General features: G+C 36.0%; 1 protein-coding gene across 2 annotated transcripts; it reads right to left on the bottom strand.

Moving 5' to 3' along the window:
- Nucleotides 1–365: 365 nt before the first annotated feature.
- Nucleotides 366–6358, bottom strand: LOC113047968 (scavenger receptor cysteine-rich type 1 protein M130). 2 transcript variants are annotated; one of them, XM_026209428.1, is made up of 9 exons: nt 6253–6358; nt 5864–5903; nt 5406–5741; nt 5262–5324; nt 5016–5144; nt 2072–2368; nt 1163–1257; nt 904–997; nt 366–804 (listed from the first exon to the last, which is right to left on the bottom strand). In XM_026209428.1, exons 2-9 carry the CDS (start codon nt 5895–5897, stop codon nt 794–796), a joined length of 1059 nt encoding a protein of 352 aa, XP_026065213.1. In that variant the 5' UTR covers nt 5898–5903; nt 6253–6358; the 3' UTR covers nt 366–793. The 2 variants fall into 2 exon arrangements, with proteins under 2 accessions (XP_026065213.1, XP_026065212.1); XM_026209427.1 differs by having other exon boundaries at nt 5016–5324.
- Nucleotides 6359–20890: the final 14532 nt, after the last annotated feature.

Genomic DNA, 20890 nt, shown 5'->3' with positions numbered 1-20890 from the left:
AGGTAACGTTAATATTGCTAACATGGCGGATCTATAGAAAAATAAACTGGCATCATCTGTATTAAAGAGAAAATAATGATTTAATAATTTGAACAACTACAGAGATTTCAAAGCTTTAGGCAAAACATTTCCTGAATAAATAATCAAACACAAAGAATCTTTATAGTGGACCCAGCTTTCCATGTACATTGTGTGATGAAATAAATCTATGGCACACAAAACAGTTTCAAATGAAGTCATGCTTGTTTTGGCCACAAATATGAAGATTTGTTATATTGTGTACAGTGATCCACTGATCCTCTGTCTAAGAAAAATAAATGTACAACTGATTTTCTTTACATGTTAGATGTTTATTTGCTTTCTGATTTAATATTTCATGCATTTTCACATTTATCTCCTGAAATAAGTTATAATTTATTTTAACCATGTGTTGATTTGTTAAATTTGTAAACATTACCAAATGTACATTTCTATAAAGTACATTATCAAACCTACACCGATTAATGAAGATTAATACATAAATTTTTTTTTATAAAAGCAACAAAGATATACACGTATACAGTTTATATATACCCACATCTTTACATAAACTTATTGATCTTGATGTGCATCATTGCATTTAATTTTCTTAATTTTATTTAAACGTTCCTCCTATTTTCTTGTGTTGTATGTATGTAGAGCTCTTGGAAACTACAAAAAAATTATTGTTTGTTTGTGCACACTTGGTGAATAAAGCTCATTCTGATTCTGATTATAATTAGGATTAGAGTCGGTTTTCTGCCTTTTTGGTCATTCAGAAAAGACCTGTGAATATAATAGGTTTATAATTTAAAACAATAATACAAAAATATTTTCATATCCAGTATTTTGAAAAGATAGCCCACTATTTCTCTGTTTACAAACCTGTGGCTGTTCTCTGTTTGTGAAAAACTTGCCCATCAGGCTGTATTCTCCAATATTGTGTATACTTTCCTTTACTTCCAATCACCTTCCCAACCTGTGAAATTAGGTGCAATTTTAGTAAGAAATAAGTCATGCCAGAGTGATTACACTTAGTGAGCACTCATTTTGACATTTCACTTTATCAAATTTTTTTTTTTTTTTACTTTGAATTATCTGTTTTTATTGCAAAGATTGTTTGATTAGTCAACATGAACCATACCATATCCAAAAGCTTGTTCTTGATATCTGGATCATTGACATTGACTCCACTCTCGGCCTTCACCACAACCCTGACCAAAACTTTTCTTATAGTTTCTGTGAAGTGAAACATTGACAAGGAATCTAGTCATTGCATTTGTCAGGAAAACTGGGATGGGAATTATATAATTCTTAGCCCTCTTTATGTTCAAAAACGGTACAACTGTCAAACTGACTCAAATTAGTTTTCATGCAATTTGACAAAAATATACTGTATGGGTCATATAATGCTACATGCACTTTTACAAGTTGTTTGAATTAAAATGTATGTTGGCAGTGTGTGTACACAACCATCCTATACTGATAAAAATCCACCAAGTGTTTTTTTTTTTTTTTTTTTTTTGTAATGTCGTTAAATGTTTTCCCTTTTCTCAAATCGATATGTCCGGCGTCACACGTTCGGAGCCCCCTCCCATGATTATTTGATTGACAACAGTGTTTCAGCACAGACTGGACTTGTGTCTTACCTCAGACCCGCCCTGAGTGAGCTGTCATCAGTCCGAGATGCAGACAAGCATGACTCCTAAGTGATTGAGGGGTTTCATTGTTGGATGTAATAAAAGTAGTAGTCATTTACTCCCGACATCTGAGCGACTGAACAGAAAACTGCTATTTTGGATTATCTGAGACTAAAAAAATTATGTAAAAAAATGTTTAATCCCTCATATATTTTTATATGAGTGTATAATAACCACAAGCATAAATAGCAACTAACATGATTTGTACTTGATTTGTTCCAAACTGCATGAAAACCAGTAAGGGTCAATTGGGTCAATTGGGTCTATAAGACTCCAACACAAAAGATTCCAAAACACAAAAGCAGGGTTAAGCTATGCATCATTTGAGATGCTCATATGTACGTTGATCTTACTTTGGCAAAAAACTCCCGCATGAAGTCCATCCAAACAACTGCTCACACCCCAACCAATAAAAGGACAGTCCTGCACTGTCAACTCATTTCCTGTACAAGCCACTTGATCCATCCATATTTGCTCTGAAGGTTGCACATATGCTTTTGGCTCAGCAATGTCTCCACAGTAAAGCTCTTGACACAACACTGTAACATCTGCTAGATCCCAGCCTGAGTAACACACTGCGCCCCACTGCCGATTATACCGAATCTGCACTCTGCCATCACACTCACTGGAACCATTGACCAGCTTCACATCTGTTGAAAGAGTTTTACATGTTAACATTTTCACTCTTCAAGACCCATCTGTGGCCACCAGATGTTTAAAAATGACACAAAATTTCATGAACACAATTTTCTAAGAATTAAAGATCTCTTTAAAATTATATTTTAAATAATACTTCATACACACATACCCTGTTTTCCGCACTAAAATGCGCACTGGATTATAAGGCACACCTTCAATGAATGGCCTATTTTAGAACTGTTTTCATATATAGGGCACAGCGGATTATAAAGTGAATAGAATAGAAGATACTGCAGTCAAACGTTTCACTGGGTTTGCATTATGCATCCACTAGATGGAGCTGTGCTAAAGGGAATGTCAACATTTTGATAGAGCGCCTTGATCCATATATAAGGCGCTCCGGATTATAAGGCGCTCAAAGTAATTTTTTGAGAAAATTAAAGGCTTTTAAGTGCGCCTTATAGTGCGGAATATGGGTAATAAAAGTGGCAATAATAATGTTTGTGTGATGTCTGTACTTTTTACAGAAACTGATGTGACAATTTTTGAAAGAACTGTACTTTAGTTATCGATTACATGGTGGCACCAGTAGTAAAAATGTTACAACAGGAACCCCTTTGTCCCACTGTGGTTAAGTCAGGAAGGTGTCATTGAACCCTCAACAACGGCTTATGGCTCGTTTCCACTGAGCGGTACAGTACAGTTCAGTTCAGTACGATTTGGTATGAGTAACCCTGATCAGGCTTGCGTTTTCACTGCCTAGGGTACCTTTATTACTTTGTAGGAGTGGTGTATGCCTGATAGTAGCGATCAACGATGAACCTGCCTCTGCCTCTTTTTGTTAATTGATTAATAATAGCCATTAAGAAATTATAAGTACAAAGTATAAGAGGCTTAAGAATATAGACCACAGCAAACAGTTCAGTCAAGTATATTATATTATATTATAGGAGCTGCTACTGATCTGGGAAATACCTCAACCAATTCACATCAAGTTTGGAATCTTGGGACTCTGAAGACACTGTTTTACTTAACTGTATATTTTGGGACTAGGTAACAAGGTCCACAGGATGGAAAGGTGGGACGTTTGACCCAATCACGTTACCACAGTTGGAAAGGTGTAAAGGATTAGTACTCAGTGCTGCGTTTGACACTATCAATCATACGATACTACTAGAGAGAATGGAAAACTGGGCCAGGCTTTCTGGGATGGTACTCAAATGGTTCAGGTCATACTTAGAAGGGAGAAGTTATTATGTGAGTATAGAAGAGCAAAAGTCTAAGTGGAAGTCCATGACATGCGGAGTCCTACAAGGCTCAATTCTTGCACCGCTCTTGTTTAACCTGTATATGCTCCCACTAAGGCAGATAATGAGAAAGAACCAAACACAGCCCATTACAGCTATGCTGATGATACCCAGATTTACCTAGCCTTATCTCCAAATGACAGTTGGATGTTCCAGAGTTTTATTCAGTTATACAAAGAAAAACCTGAAGTCAAAGAAACAAAGATGAAATTCTCAAGGTAAATGCATACCTTGACTCTAAAAACTCAAATTTTTAGAATTCTAATTCTTTATTGTCAAGGTGAAAGTCCTTGGCTCTTGTCCCAAAGAATGGAGGGAGGTGCAATCTGATACCCACACCCACAATACGTGAAGCATGCAGTAGCCCCTCACTGCAGAACACAAGATCCAGGGGGCATTGTTGAATCCACATCTATGAAGATTGCTAGGTTTAGTGGTGGAGATGAGAGGGTTTAGGGATCAGGGGGTGGAGACGGGTAGGTTTAGGTATATGTAATGTGGGAGGAGTTGGATCTGGATCCAACCACACCCCCTGGATCGTGTGTTCTGCAGGGAGGACCATCTCAATGTGTGGGCTTCATTATTATTTGGTACACAGCAATACCCAAACAAACCAAAACTATTTGTATACATGTAAATGTAAGTTTTTGGCTAATCAGAAGTTTACTACGGAGAAGTTCACCAAAATAAAAATTTTGCTAATATAAGCAACATCTTGAATAAAATGGTAACACTAAGATCCCATTATACGATGTTAGTTAATGTGTTGACAGATATAAATTAAATTTAAACATGCATTTTTATAGTATTTATAATCAGGAATTAAAAAGACATCATAATTAAAAAGTTAGTTGAAATGCAACACTCTTAAATTAAACGTCCCAAAAGGGGTATTTTGGCAGTTATGCTAAAGAAGAACCATTTTGGGTCCCTTACTAACCACTTTTCTCAGTGTGAAGAAAATTTTAATAATCTTAAGAACCTTCTTCTGCTGTAGAGATTCTTTTGTGCAATGGAATATATATTAAAGGTTCTTCATGAAACCATCAATGCCAATAAAGAACCTTTATTTTAAAGAGTTAACTGTTCACTGTTAGGGCTTTATTCACCCCTCAGAGCCATGTGAGGGACATTTTATTATAGATACACACACTTTATTTCACGTCTTCTGAATGGTTGACAACAAACACCTCCTTACCCCAAGGCTTGGAAGAGCAAGGAAAATATGCTTCAAGGGTGAGTAGAACATTAATTTTTGGCTAAACTAACCCTTTAATATTTTACAGACAAAATTTTTCTCTGAACTTTTTTAAAACAACATACAAAATGCATCCAAGAAATATTAACTCACTGTTACAGGTGACTCCAGCATCTTTCAAATGTTCACAGTTCTGTATTCCCCATGTTGTTGATTTACAGCTCGCAAGTGAAGCCTCAGTCCCAGTACACTGTACATCACCCATCCATACTGGTCCTGCACCTGGTCCAAAAAAAGCAGCACTCTTTGCCTCAATCACATTCCCACAATTCAGTTCTTTACACACCACTGCAGCATCGGTTTGATCCCATCCGTCATCACACACTGTTCCCCACTGACCATCATGAAGAACCTCCACTCGTCCAGAACAAGAGTCAGGACCATTTATCAACCTAATAAACTCTAACATAAAAACAGAGAGTAAGGGATTCGAAAAGCTTGGTTCTATTTAGTGTATTCAATATTTACATAGCTTTCATCCACCTTTACAGATGACTCCAGCGTCTTCTGAATGCTCACAATCATGTATTCCCCATCCAAGTGTCTCACAGTCCATCAGTGAAGACTCCATGCCATTGCACTTTACTTCATCCATCCATATTTGTCCTGAACCTTCTCCAAAATAAGCTTCAGGCATTGCCTCTATCACATCCCCACAGCCCATCTCTCTACACACCACTGCAGCATGTGATTGATCCCAGAGATCATCACACACTGTTCCCCACGTTCCATTATAAAGAACCTCCACTCGCCCAGAACAAAATCCGATACCATTCATCAACCTCAGAAAAGCTTTGACTGGAGGTCCATTTCCTAAAACTGTATGAATTATAAAACATGTTATGGATGCCAATAACATACTTATACTTTCAGTAATATACTTCATTCATTTAAAATATTTTAAGAGCATGACATGGGAATGTAGAGATACTTCATCATACCCAATATAAGTAGGAGCCAGAAGGTACTTAACATTGTGCTCTGAAAGAAATACAGAATTTTTAATTTGACCGTTTAAAGTCAGAAATCAGAAAAAAAAAAACAACTTCAATGCCTGTTTTTATTGTTCAAAAGTACTTTGTCTTTTTTTGTTTTTTGTTTTTGTTTTGCAACCAGAAACCTTACTTAACTGTACTTTGGTTACTAATGAAGTGCATACTACTTCAGTAGAGTTCAATTTCAAGTTTTTTCATAATTCAGTAACTTCTAATTACACAATTAAAAAAAAAATTGAAAGTAAGGGAAAGTGCAAGAGTTAGATAACTAGAATTATTTACAAATATTGTTAGTATGAAATAAAATAAATTAGCAAAAAAAGTATTTCTTTAACCTGTTAATATGCCAGTCTCCTTCAGAAGAGTCTTTGTCTCTGTGAGGACGTAAGATCAAGTAAAAGAGGTTTCAGGTGATTTCATTTAGTTGTAGAATCAGTTGAGGTCTTGGCTCCTCCCCTCTGATTTCCTTATAAGACAATGATCAACATCAGAAAAAAACTCTTATTATCAAGCAGAATGTGAACCTATATTCCTATATTCCTATATACCTATATTCCATAGGAAGTGCTTGCTGAAACTAATAGCCATGAAACCAGGAATGATTTTTCCATCTGCAGTACATTGTTGGACACATCACTGGAGGTCTGAATGTCATTCAATGTATGTTATTATGATGTAATTCGATTTCAATGCAAATCCACTCGAATTATGAGAATGCTTTTATATACCATATGCTCATATAGCTGTGAAGAGGAGATTTGTCACCATTTAAATCAAAATATTTACACATATTTATCATCAAAATATATTGATGGCATATATTCATGAAACTTACTTTACAAATTTGCAAAGACATGTAAACTACATGGAAACAAAATGTCAATATTCATGAACGCTAGAACTCTAGATTTGTTTGTGTTTACTTGGACACACGGACCAACAAATCACGCCAGTGAGGATCTTATGCAAGAGACAAAGAATTTAATTGGAATTTTCCATACATTTAACTTATCCATATTAGATGCAATAAAATCAGTTCCTTCACATTTCGGGAATGAAAAATTCTCTATACACTGTGTGTTTTTTTAACACCACATTCACACAGCAAGTCATAAAGCTCAGATATTTATGGTCAAACATTGATGAGGTCGAGATAAGCTTTCTGTCAGTAACCTCCTATAAGCTAATTTTATGTCCCTGCAAACAAATTACATTCTGCAGAATCTCCCTGAAGAGAATTAGAATGGGAAGTTTGCATAGGCTATTGTTCATTTGATTATGTGCAGTGGAGTAGATTCCAGCAAAACATGTTTAAACTCCAAGATGTTTTTTTATCAAATGTGCCTGTGGATGTCAGTGTTATTTATTATTCACACTGATATTAGTCAGTTTTGATGATGTTTAGGCTGTATGGTGGCTGGTGTCAAAGATGAACAAGTATATTACTGTCAAAAATCCACTGTTTAAAGATTACCTCAATCATCTAGACAACCATCTAGCCTGGTATTACCTTAAAAACATCAGCATATATCATGAGAGTTATATATATCATAAATGTTTTCTTATGCACATTAGCATGATGTACTTTTGACTTGACTTTAGAATACAGGTGCTGTTTCAAATGAATATATGTAAGAATGTATAGTCTGCCTCGACCCAGCTTGTGTTTGATCATGCTCATTTCCCAAAATGGTTTAATTATTATAGAGAAGAAGAAAGTCAAAACTTATGTTGTTTGTAGACTATTTGGGATAATCACATCCTGAGCCAATGCTGACCAATTGAAGAATGGGAAAGGTGTGGGACACCAAGAACCACCTCAGACAAAGGGGTGTTAGAACTTAATTATCATACAGACTTCAGCTGTTACAACAGGAGCAACTTCATACACAAGAAGGGTAGTAAACTGAAAATGCATAAAAGGTTTGAGCTTAGGATGTTCTGGGTCCAATCCAACTCCGTTGAACCCAAGGTACTACATGTACTTAGTCAATTCTATGCTGCAAAAAACATCTTCATCGAGATCTTCCACATCCTCATGACTTTTTCTTACATTGGCGAGCCACCCAATAAGGGAATCCCCCCAAAAAGCAGGCAATGGTAAGAAGAGCGGTTTATTTCTTCTATGTTGTTCACCAGGAAACCCCTTAGTTAAGAAAAAAAAATTATAATAATACATTTCTAAAAAATAAAATTTAAGGACAGATGAGAATTTGGTTTAGACAGTATTGGCAGGAGAAGTTATTCCGTAAAAATTCTGGTTAAGATTCCAATAGAAGTGAATCAGCCTGACACACTTTGTTATCAGAGTTGGATTGGAATCATTAGGGGTTATTGTTATTGAAAGGGGCTATTGTTTCTAAAGTGAAGCAAAGTGATTAAGTTTAAAGTTTCTAAAGTAACTTAAATGTGCTGGTCTGTTATAATTCTGTTAAGATTTTAAAGTAATTGAATCAGACCGACGTAATGTGGTAGCAGAGTTGTATTAGACACATTGTTTCTAAAGTCACTGAAACAGAGTTGTAAGCTTCCAACGTAATTGAAACAGAGTTAGTTGCTGTGATAATTCTGTTGAAATTCTAAAGAAACTGAACTGACCCGAAGCAGTGTGGTCACAGAATTATTTCAGAACTGTTGTGTGTTATAGTGTAGTAAGTCAGACGCATTGTGACTTTGTGAAGTTTAAAACCCAAAGTAGTGTTGTTTTGTCCAACGTATTGTGAGTGTGTTACATTTTTAACAGTTTAGTGTAGTGACATTAAAGGCATGATGGAGTGTGGCCACGTCCAAAGCAGTGAAAATTGTTTTATTCATTTGCGTCCAAAGCACAGGAGCTGTGAATAATTAGACTAACAGGTATCTTAAAGAAACTATACATTTTCAGTCAGTGAAGTAATAAAGCCTATTGAATTGCTGAAGACAATTTAATAAGATTTTGAATATGGAAGAGCTGATAGTTAAATGCATCGCTAAGCACAGCACAGTAGGAATGTTTGATAGGATAGAGAAGGCAGATGACCCATACGAGTGGCCTGTGTCTCAGTTAAAAAATTCTCCCAAAATACCCAAAAACATAGAGGTAAAAGTTGCTAATGCACTTCAAGCTCTTTTTCAATCAATCAATCAATCACCTTTATTTATATAGTGCTTTAAACAAAATACATTGCGTCAAAGCACTGAACAACATTAATTTGGAAAACAGTGTCTCAATAATGCAAAATGATAGTTAAAGGCAGTTCATCATTGAATTCAGTTATGTCATCTCTGTTCAGTTTAAATAGTGTCTGTGCATTTATTTGCAATCAAGTCAATGATATCGCTGTATATGAAGTGACCCCAACTAAGCAAGCCAGAGGCGACAGCAGCAAGGAACCGAAACTCCATCGGTTACAGAATGGAAAAAAAACCTTGGGAGAAACCAGGCTCAGTTGAGGGGCCAGTTCTCCTCTGACCAGACGAAACCAGTAGTTCAATTCCAGGCTGCAGCAAAGACAGATTGTGCAGAAGAATCATCTGTTTCCTGTGGTCTTGTCCTGGTGCTCCTCTGAGACAAGGTCTTTACAGGGGATCTGTATTTGGGGCTCTAGTTGTCCTGGTCTCCGCTGTCTTTCTGGGCAGTAGAGGTCCTTTCTAGGTGCTGATCCACCATCTGGTCTGGATACGTACTGGATCCGAGCGACTGCAGTGACCCTCTGATCTGGAGGCCATGGTGACCTCGGAACAAGAGAGAAACAGACAAATATTAGCGTAGATGCCATTCTTCTAATGATGTAGCAAGTACATAGGGTGTTCTGTGAAGTGTTTCCGGTTCCGGTTTACCTAATTAATGCAGCCTAAAAATCCTTTAACGGATTTGGATATTAAAAGCATATCAGTATGTTATGTGTATGCCAGGTCAAAGAGAAACTGCAAGAATGTGTCTGCCTCCCGAACAATGTTAGGTAGGTTATTCCAGAGTTTAGGCGCCAAATAGGAAAAGGATCTGCTGCCCCATCACTTCACTTCGCACAATTAACTGTAATAACGGTCACGCAGTTTGCATATAAAAGTGTTGTCAGCGCTGACCTGACGATTGTATCAGTTTGCCTATATAATGTAGCAACTTAAAGGCTACACTTGACATTTCCCACCTTCAAGGAGACCACGAAGTTTAGAGATGCAGCTATCTCTCTCTCTCTCTCTCTGTGTGTGTGGGTCTCTGTCTCTCTCGCTCTATTTCTAATAACCCCATTAATAACTGCATTAGAAAGCTGTCAACAGCTCAAGCCTCCATTACTGGCTTTAAAATGATGTTTTGGTACTAGCAAAAGAGGCACTGGATGAGATGCGGAAGAAATAATCCTACTCACAATAGCGATTAAGGTACAAAAACCAGATGAATCCCTTTAAATATATCATCTGATCGTTGTCTTGAGGTGTGGTAATCATAGTAAATTATGTAAGGAATAACTCTGGCCCTATTACCACCTCGGGTGTGCATTATTTTTCTAATAATTTAATGGCTCATCGTCAATTATTCCTCAGATAATTTATGAGAAATTCTTTAATTACATTCTGCGATTAACTTTCTATAGCTTTGATGAAAAAAGTCAAGTATAAATCATCAAAAATGAAAGTATATTCATTTTGCTTAATTGGATGGAGCGATAACCTATGTACATGAGGTGATGACCCAATGAAGGGTAAGATTTTCCTTTGGCCTGAGGGGGACAACCTAAGCCAGGGCTTCACCGCCACTGGGCACCTACCCAGGAAGGTGGGTGTAATCTGTGTAAGGCAGTGGATGCGATGCTTCTTTTGGACCAAGAGTGTCGAAGAGGGGACTGTAAGAATTTATAGTCTGCCTCAACCCATCTTCCACTCCCCAATATGTTTGATCACGTTCATTTCCCAAAACGTCTTTAATTATTATAGACAAGAAGAAAGTCATTTCAAAACGAAATTGAAGAATGAACTGATATGACATCATTTAGAACAAAATCAGGCCGAAACAAAGTTCGTTTTGAGTTTGTTTCAGCAGCTTGAAACAGCTCACCAAAGCAAACTTTCTGGGGGAGTTCACTTGGGCTCCTAAACACCTTTGAGATTCCATTGGTCCGTGGTGATTACGCAATCGGTGGATGTGTTTTCTCGGTTTGTTCCTCATTCTGCTGAGGTCCTACACTACAGCAACATCTCCTGAATACACTGGAGCATCGAATAGCTGAGCTGCGCAAATATATCCACACCTGTGCGATCGCTCATGGACACTTTAAAGATTCAGGGAAAGTATTTAATTCATAGAAATAAATTAAAACGACGCTTGGTCTCGACGACCCAGAGTTATGCAAAAACCGATGCAGAGAAACATCAGAGACAAGTTTTCCAAAGCCATGAAAAGAGGGAAAAGTTTATTCAGTGAAATCATAGCCTTTTGAATTTTAATTCTACATACTAATCTATATTGCAATTCTTGTCTTTCTGTGCCCAAATTTAAGACCTCTAATAATTAAGACTTGCTGTATTGTTTAGGAGTTTGCATGGCCTTTAATTGAAACTAATGATTAAGTGTTTTTAAGGACCCACTGAAACCCTAAGAACATAGTTCAGTGCAAGCAGTTCTGTCATGCATTTACTGTAGCAAAAAGCTTTTGTTGACAATGCATTTTACCTTTGAAATTTGAGGCAAGTGCAAGTGATGTGATGGTGATTTAAATAACATATCTCCAAACAATCCAAACATATAAGTATCCCCTTGAACCTGTTAAAAAAAAAAGTTAATCTGTTTACCATATTGACTGGAAAATGCTGTTTTAATGTTCAGAGTGCACGTCCTACTACACTGGAAACTAGCGACCTCTCCTGGATGGAGATAGTATTAACATTATAAACTGAAAGCAGTCTTTACGTGACTTACATTTTTAATATTTTAAAATTGATCACCTAAATCTAAAATGATCCAGCGGGACGTACTAAAGACATAAGACAATTTTTTTATTTCATTAGTGCCCCCTTTTCTCTGTTGCTTATCTTAATTCCTGCTCATCTTAACATTTATTAAGTCTACAGTATTGTCCTGCACATTTTATTGTATAAACTTTTTATTTTGTTCTTTTTTTTATCTTACGTTTTCCATATGTTTTTATCTTGTAAATTGTCTTGTGTTTGTATTCTTTAACAATTGCACTGTCCATGCAACGGACTTGACTTCCATTTCACTGCTGGTCATATGCTGTCCATATACCATGTTTGTGATAAATAAAAATCTTGAATCTTGGCTGTAAATGTCACTTTATCTGACACTTTTTCTTTGATGATGAACCAGCAGGCCAACAGCCGTTGGATGGACTTCTCCAGAACGCCTAGATGGCCGGTCTGCACCTGGCAAGTACCGAATATGTTTCAAATAAGCGTTACACCATACTGCTGCTGTAGTTCTTTCAATAAGTAAATTAATAGGATATACAATAAATGAAATGCCAAACGACTATACAATAAACCTTTAACAGAGTATGCTCTTGTGCATGTTTGATGTTCAATGTTCAATACTGTTTAAAGTCTGCAAGTGCCATAAAAAATCATGGAGCCTAAAATAATTATTTTTTATCATGTCCTATCAGGGATGAAACACTAGATGGAGCCTTATACAAGTTTGAGTCGGTTGCTGGTGTTCACTGAAGAGTTATGGTAGCTACTATAACAAACATTTTTCACTTAGTTTCTAAAGTTATACTGTATGTTTGGTGGTGTGGACTTGTACAAACGCTGTTTGCATTATAAAATAAGTTATCTTTTTCATATCAGCTCTTAAATCTTCAAAATCCAATTGTTTCGAAACAAGTGTTTCTATTTTTTAATTGTACATCTGAACACTGCTTATATGAAACACATTTTAGATTTCACATGAAAATGTGAAAATTTTAGTTTATACAGAGATGTACAATATGGCAAATAATTAAAGTAAATGTTATTTCTGTGCATCTTTGAATGGTTTGAGGCTTATTACTAATGATTTATCTTGTTTCATCTTTTTTATAGCCAATTTATTTTAAAAATGTATTTGACTGCAGTCACATTTGAGTATCATGCTTTTCTGGTATTTCTGCATTTCCACTTGTAATAGATAAATTAGTTGCATTACAAAGTGTAATTTGCTGTTTTAATAAATCCACATTATATTATTGTTTCATATTTATTCTTTAATCAAGATGCAAGATGCTGTCCTGGAGTTTTCTAGAAATTAATCATGCAATATGAAATGATACACACACTTTTGTTTTGTTATTTAATTGTTGTTATTTTATTTATATTATATATTTTGCTTATAAAATGTTTAATTTTAATTATTTTTAAAAAAAAACAGAAGTCTCGTTTAAAGACAAGAGCACCCAACCCCCATCTGGGATGCTCCCATTCCTTGTTTCAACCCCTCCACACCCCAGGTTCGCCCTGCCCCCTTCCTTTAAGCTAAATCAGCTCTGCTGTGAAGAAGTCAAATAATCACACAATAGAAAAGGGCTTAACTTGAACAATGCAAATTCACAGCTCATTTGAGTAAGAAAGTGTTTGTGGGAGTGTGTGAGAGAGAGAGAGATTCCTTGAGAATAAAATGACAGACATTAACAGGGTCTGAATAAAGATAGTTAATTCTTCTAGTTGTAGTTGTGCTTTAATTCTGAATAAATATGACGATCTGAATATCTAAATTCAAATTGTGATCACTTATAAGGCTTAATTTGAATTAGGACATTGTGATTAAATGACAATTGCCTTGTTTTGCATGCTTTATTAAAGCATTATGGGACCAGGCCTATTATTAAAACAAAAGATAACAATTGCTTAATCAGGCCTCCCGTGTCAGATGATACACAGCAATGTCTCTATAATCATATCCCCAGGCTGTTAGAAATAGTTGAACCTATTCAACTCGACATGGGATCCAGTCAGTTGCAATTAAATCTCCAGTGTAAATCCATTGTTAGTGCTGTGCATCTTTTAATACAGATAATGAAATAATTAGGTCTCAGGTGGTCTCAAGATGTTGTGGGGCATCTGCATCACTGACAATGAAATGAGCTGCATCGCATTATTTTTCAGTACCCCAAACAAATGAAGAAACACTGGTAATAACTTCCAAAACTTGATACCCAAGTGATGCCCTCAATCAGTGCTAGCGCTTGGCACACATGGGATCAATGAAACATATAAAAAACACCTGGAATCAAATTAATACAAAAGGGGAAAAACTGGAAAAACATTAATAAACACACAAAATATGTGACAGTCTATGACACCAACGAGTAGGTATTTCATGTCTAATATCTTATGGAATAGCCTATATTTGCAGCCAATATGTTGTGGATGCATCTCTTTCTGCTTCTGGGTAAGGAGACCGATGTATTGACACAAAACTTAATTGCGTACCTATCGTTGAACCGATAATATCTTTTGAATTATATATAATTATATATAAATTAAATACTATAAAATTAATGTGTCATCAGTCACACCAGATCCTTCAGCTTCATCCACTGATAAGCCTTAAATAAACCTCTGTGAGACTATCAATTACCTGTGTGGTTTCTTTCTGTTTGCTGACATAATGTGCATCTGTGATATCCCGCTAAAACATCCACAGGCTCCATAGCAGTCACTAGTGGAAGTGAATTCAGATTGGTTAAAATTAAATTAAAATTAAAATTATTTTTTTTAAGATTGGTTAATGGCAGTTCTGTTCTGGAAGAGTGTGGGTTTCAGTGGGGAACAGTGTGTGATGGCTGGGATCTAACAAACGCTACAGTGGTGTATAGAGAGATGGGTTGTGGCAATATGATTGACACACGGAGTGCTGCTTCTTTTGGCCAAGGATCAGGAATGGTATGCATGGATGAAACGGGAAGGAATTTATGCCGAAAAGCTGTTCTTCAAATGGATGGATAATATACAACTGTAACCATTAACAAGATGCTAAAGTCATCTGCCAGTTGAGAAACGACTAGAGGTTCTTTGTGGGGAACATTGTGTGATGATGGCTGGGATCTATCAGATGCAGCAGTGGTATGAAGAGTGTGTGTTTGTTTCAGCAAGGGATCAGGAATGATGTGGATGGATTATGTACAATGTGCTGTGAATGAATCTACACTGAAAACCTGTTTATAAAATGGATGGGGAATATACGATGCTTGAGTCCTCTGTAAACGTTAAGTCAAAAGATTTGTCTTCCTGAGCATCTACCAAATTTGAACTTTCAGCACATTTACACAAGGAGTGGCAGCAGATCAGCGTGACTTCAGCTGGAATGCATAACATTTTAATTTCAGTCACACATATGCAACATCTACTCTATAAAATAACTTTGCCAAATGAAAATGTACAAGGAAAAGAAAACGGTTTCTGAACAAAAATGGTTTCATGAATCCATAATTAATAGAAACATAATATCAACTGTTATTTAATATATTTTCACTCATTATTTTCACAGATAAGGAAGAAATTTAAAGATTCAGTAACTTTTACCCTGTGATGGAAGACACAATCTAATGTAGTGTTTCAGAAAGCTATTAAAAATAATACAAATCTTCTAGATTGTAAGAAATATGTATAAACCCTTTGTTTACTGTAATATATTTTGATTAATGTGTGATTTGATAATACGTGAATGTATTGATGCAGAAATCATAGCTTCCATGTTTGACTACAAGTACATCTGACCGTACCATTAATTGTATAAAGTGATTGATTTCAATACAGATTATCATTTAAAGAAGATTATAGTATGACAACCACATTTTACAAAATAACTTGATAAATTCAGATGGTGACATCATCTACATTTATAGTGGTATGCATTTCGAATATATTACAAAATATGTTTTAAATATGAATATGCTTGTTTGTCCTGTTTGCTGTGTTTACATAATCTGATTTACTATAGAGATTTTAGGCAAAACATTTTCTAAGTAAATAATAAAACACAAAGTTTTACAGTGGACCCTGCTTTCCATGTTCATTGTATGAAGAAACAAATCTATGGCACACAAAACATACATTTTTAACTGAAGTCAGGCTTTTTTGGCCACAGATATGAATGGTATGTTATCATTTTGAGCACAAATAAAAATAAATAAAAGTAAAACTGTGATTTTCTTTACATGTTAAATCTTTATTTGCTTTTTGATTTAATATATTTAATATATTTACAAATCAATCTCCTAAAATAAGTGATAATTTATAATCAAACCTACCCTGGGTAATGAAGATTAATCTTTTTTTTTTTCTTCAATAAATCAAACTACCTGGGTCTTTCTCTCTGCGTGAGTGTGCACCAGTAAATTACATACACATTTATTGTAAAGTGTAATTTAAGTGTAATGTCATTATATGTCATTATGTAAATACATACTTTTTCCACTTAGACAGTTTATATATACACAGTACATGAATACCCACATCTTATTGATCTTGATGTGCTTCATTGTATTTCATTTGTTTATTTATTTTTATTGTTTTATTTAAAAGTTCTTCATATTTTCTTGTGTTGTATGTATGTACAGCTCTTGGAAACCACAGAAAATCCTTGTTTGTTTGTGCACACTTGGTGAATAAAGCTCATTCTGATTATGATTATAATTAGGATTAGAATCTGTTTTCTCCCTTTTCTGTCATTCAGAAAAGACCTGTGAATATAATAGTTTTACCATTTAAAACAATAATACAAAAATATTTTCATATCCAGTATTTTGAAAAGATAGCCCATCATCTCTCTGTTTGCTAACCTGTGGCTGTTCTCTGTTTGTGAAAAACTTGCTCATCATCAGGCTGTATTCTCCAATATTCTTTATACTTTCCTCTATCGCCAACCACATTCCCAATCTGTGAAATTTGTTGCAATTTTAGTAAGAAAACAGTCAAGCCAGAGTTATTTCACTTACTGAGCTCTCATTTTGGCATTACACTTTATCAAAAGTTTGAAACTTTGAATTAGCTTTTTCTATTGCAAAGATTGCTTGATGAAAGTTAGCATGAACCGTACCATATCCAGAAGCTTGTTCTTGATATCTGGATCATTGACATTGAATCCACTCTCGGCCTTCACCACAATCCTCAACACAACTTTTCTCATTATTGCTGTGAAGTGAAACATTGACCAGGAAGAATGATTTGTCATTATGGAATCTAGTCATTGCATTTGTCAGGAAAACTGGGATGTGAATGATATAATTATTAACCCTCCCCGTGTTTAAAAACGGTACAAATTCGGTCAAAATAACACACATTAGTTTTCATGCAATTTGATAAAAATACACTGTGGAAATGCTTAATAGAAAACAGAAACCTTTTATTTGGATTATCTGAGACTGGAAATACTAAATATGTAAGAAATGTAATGATTCATATATGTTTTTGTGTTATTTTTTAATGATCAATATTATCTTAAGTCCAAATAACTACAAGAATAAATAGCATCTAACATGATTTGAACTTGTGTAAGCAGTACATGTACAAGACAGACACTTTTATCCAAAGCAACTTAAAGTGCATTCAGGCTACAATATTCTTTTCAGTATGTGTGTATCCTGGGAATTGAACCCACAGCCTTTTGCACTGCTGACACAATGCTCTACCACTGAGCCACAGTTATTGTTACATCTAAGTTTTTTTCTTTTTCTCTAACCCTTTTGATGGGAAAAAAGGTTTCTCAGCAACAGTCTAGTAATTGAGAACCCCCCCACCCACAAGTTGCTAATTTTGGTAAACTGCATGAAAACCAATAAGGGTCAATCAGGGAGGCCATATGACCCCAACACAAAAGATTCCAAAATACATCTATGTGTTGAACCTTTTCATGCACATTCATGACCCTAAATGATAAATCTTAAACAAATTTTCAAGAAATAAATAGTTTAACCAGTATTTCAAGCTGCAAAATTAAGTGTGGGTCATACTGACCCCAACACAAACGGAGGGTTAAGCTATACGTAATTTGAGAGACTCATATGTAAGTTGATCTTACGTTGACATGAAACTCCAGCATGAAGTCCATCCAAACAACTGCTCACACCCCAACCAGTAAAAGGACAGTCCCGCACTGTCAACTCATTTCCTGTACAAGCCACTTGATCCATCCATATTTGCCCTGAAGGTTGCACATATGCTTTTGGCTCTGCAATGTCTCCACAGTAAAGCTCTTGACACAACACTGTAGCATCTGCTAGATCCCAGCCTGAGTGACACACTGCGCCCCACTGCTCATTATACCGAATCTGAACTCTTCCATCACACTCACTGGAACCATCGACCAGCTTCACGTCTGTGGAAAGAGTTTTACATGTTAACATTTTCACTCTTCGAGACTCATCTGTGACCATCAGATGGTTGAAAGGGAGACCAGACAAAACCTCATGAATGCAATTGATTTTCTAAGAATCAGAGTGTGGAATGTAATTATAAGCTAACCAAACCTTTCCCTTTGCATTAGGTTGTTGCTATATGGGATTGCTATTTGTGTAGACACTGTTTTTCCAGGGTCAGTTTATACAGATAGATACATTATGCTTATTTACTATTTCATACCAGCATCCACAGTGAACACAACTGAATTACCCATAAACTGCTAACTACCCATTCAATGCGTCATCCAATCTGTTGCTCATTTACTTGGGATTAATTCAATTAACACCCATTTGTGTAATAGTCTGTAGCTTCTGTTTGAAATCGATTAAATTCCCTTAGTAGTTTAGTCATATTCCCTTTGTAATTTAGTCAGTTTCTTTGTAGTATTGATATTTTACTCTTGTATATCTTTTTAATAAATTCATATTTATTGCAACTGTGTCATTCTTGTATTGATTAATTAGATGCTCTACAAGCTCACCAGTATATCACTTACTCATCAGATTAGTCAGATGGTAAACTCCCTCCGAATTATTATAATTCTAAATCTTTATTGTCAAGGTGAAAGTCCTTGGCTGTTGTCCCAAAGAATGGAGGGAAGTGCAATCTGATACCCACACCCATAATAAGTGATGCATGCAGTAGCCCCTCACTGCAGAACACAAGATCCAGGGGGCATTGTTGGATCCACATCTAGGGCTTGGTAGGTTTAGGGGTGGAAATGGGTGGATTTAGGGATCAGGAGGTGGAGATGGGTAGGTTTAGGTATATGTAATGTGGGAGGTATTGGATCTGGATCCAACCACACCCCCTGGATCGTGTGTTCTGCAGTGAGGACCATCTTGATGCATGGGCTTTATTATTATTTGGTACACAGCAATATCAAAACCCACCACAATTATCAATTTTGGATTTGTATACATGTAAATTTTAGTGTTTTTGGCTAAACCAAAGTTTACTGACTTAAAGCAATAGTTCAGCAAAATGCAAATTTAGCTAGTTTAAGCTACATCTTGAATGCAATGGTAACAGTAATGGCACTTTTCCACTGCATAGTATGACTTGGCTTGGCTTCAGTACGGTACGGCACTGCTCGACTCGGCTTGGTTTGTGTTTCCACTGCAATTTAGTACCACTTTAGAGTGGGCGGGATTATTCATATGTCGTTATAGTTGTGCTGCCTGTACTGCCGCGACTCGTGATTAACCGTTTCTCTTCGGGCAATCAGCGATCAGCAGAGTTTACATGCCATGTTTTGGTAACAGTATGGTTCACTTGGAATCTCAACCAAAGTGGTACTAAAAAAGTACTAGGTACGAGGTACTGTACCCAGTGGAAAACCCTTGAAAAGTGAACCGTACCTAACTGTACCGTACCGCACATTGCAGTGGAAAAGCATCATAAGATCCCATTATATGACGTTAGTTAGTGTGTTGACAAATATAAATTAAATGTAAAAAAAAAATTCATATTTATTAATCATGAATTAATAATTATTATGAAAAAGTAAGTTGAAATGCAACACTCTTACAAATAAACATCCCAAAAGGGTTTTTAGGCAGTTATGCTAAAGCACGTTGGTGACAACGAATTGGGATTTAGCTTAGAGAGACCAATCTACTTCAAGTGTAAACTAAGTGAACCAATATACAATATACAGCTGCTGCTGATCAGAGCATGAGCATTAAAAGGCAGCAGGTGCAAAGCATACCAGGTTTTCGCTTTGGAGCCGAGAGACAACATTGTTCTGCTCCTACCAAACTGCTTTGTGTGTGACAAGTTCAGCGTGCTCTAGGGAGCTTCTTGTGTTGGCAGACAGCACTACAGCAGTGGTCGTTAATGTAACCTTATCATTTTGTGTTATCAATAATTGCTTTAGACAAAAAGCGTCTGCCAAACTTTTTGGCCCCTCTCTGATTTTGATCTGTGGTTAGAAAATATTTGTTTATAATTTACATACAGAAGAAACCTCATATGGTTTGGAATGGCATGAGTAAATAATAAGTGACATAATAAAAAAAACAAAACATGCAAAATGCCAGATATTTTAACTCACTGTTACAGGTGACTCCAGCATCTTTTAAATGTTCACAGTTCTGTATTCCCCATGTTGTTGATGTACAGTTCACAAGTGAAGCCTCAGTCCCAGTACACTGTACATCACCCATCCATACTGGTCCTACACCTGGTCCAAAATAAGCAGCACTCTTTGCCTCAATCACATTCCCACAATTAAGTTCTTTACACACCACTGCAGCATCGGTTTGATCCCATCCATCATCACACACTGTTCCCCACTGACCATCATGAAGAACCTCCACTCGTCCAGAACAAGAGTCAGGACCATTTATCAACCTAATAAAGTCTGACATAAAAAGTAAGGGATTAGAAAAGCTTGGTTATATTTAGTGTATTCAATATTTACATAGCTTTCATCCACCTTCACATATGACTCCAGCGTCTTCTGAATGCTCACAATCATGTATTCCCCATCCAAGTGTCTCACAGTCCATCAGTGAAGACTCTGTGCCAGTGCAATTTACATCATCCATCCATATTTGTCCTGAACCTTCTCCAAAATAAGCTTCAGGCATTGCCTCT

This window comes from Carassius auratus, chromosome 29 (assembly GCF_003368295.1).
Source record: "Carassius auratus strain Wakin chromosome 29, ASM336829v1, whole genome shotgun sequence".
Taxonomy (NCBI): Eukaryota; Metazoa; Chordata; class Actinopteri; order Cypriniformes; family Cyprinidae; genus Carassius; species Carassius auratus.
Note: the sequence above shows the minus strand (reverse complement) of the source record. Positions and strands in the feature narration are given on the sequence as shown.

Bases quoted from the DNA above. Each gene is read 5' to 3' on its own strand.
- LOC113047968 (XM_026209427.1), bottom strand. From the start codon at position 5,897: ATGTTAAGTACCTTCTGGCTCCTACTTATATTGG. The intron at 5,742-5,863 runs GTATGATGAAGT...TAATTCATACAG, and splicing joins CTGGCTCCTACTTATATTGG to TTTTAGGAAATGGACCTCCA. The intron at 2,369-5,015 runs GTGAGTTAATAT...CTCTTTCAACAG, and splicing joins TGCTGGAGTCACCTGTAACA to ATGTGAAGCTGGTCAATGGT.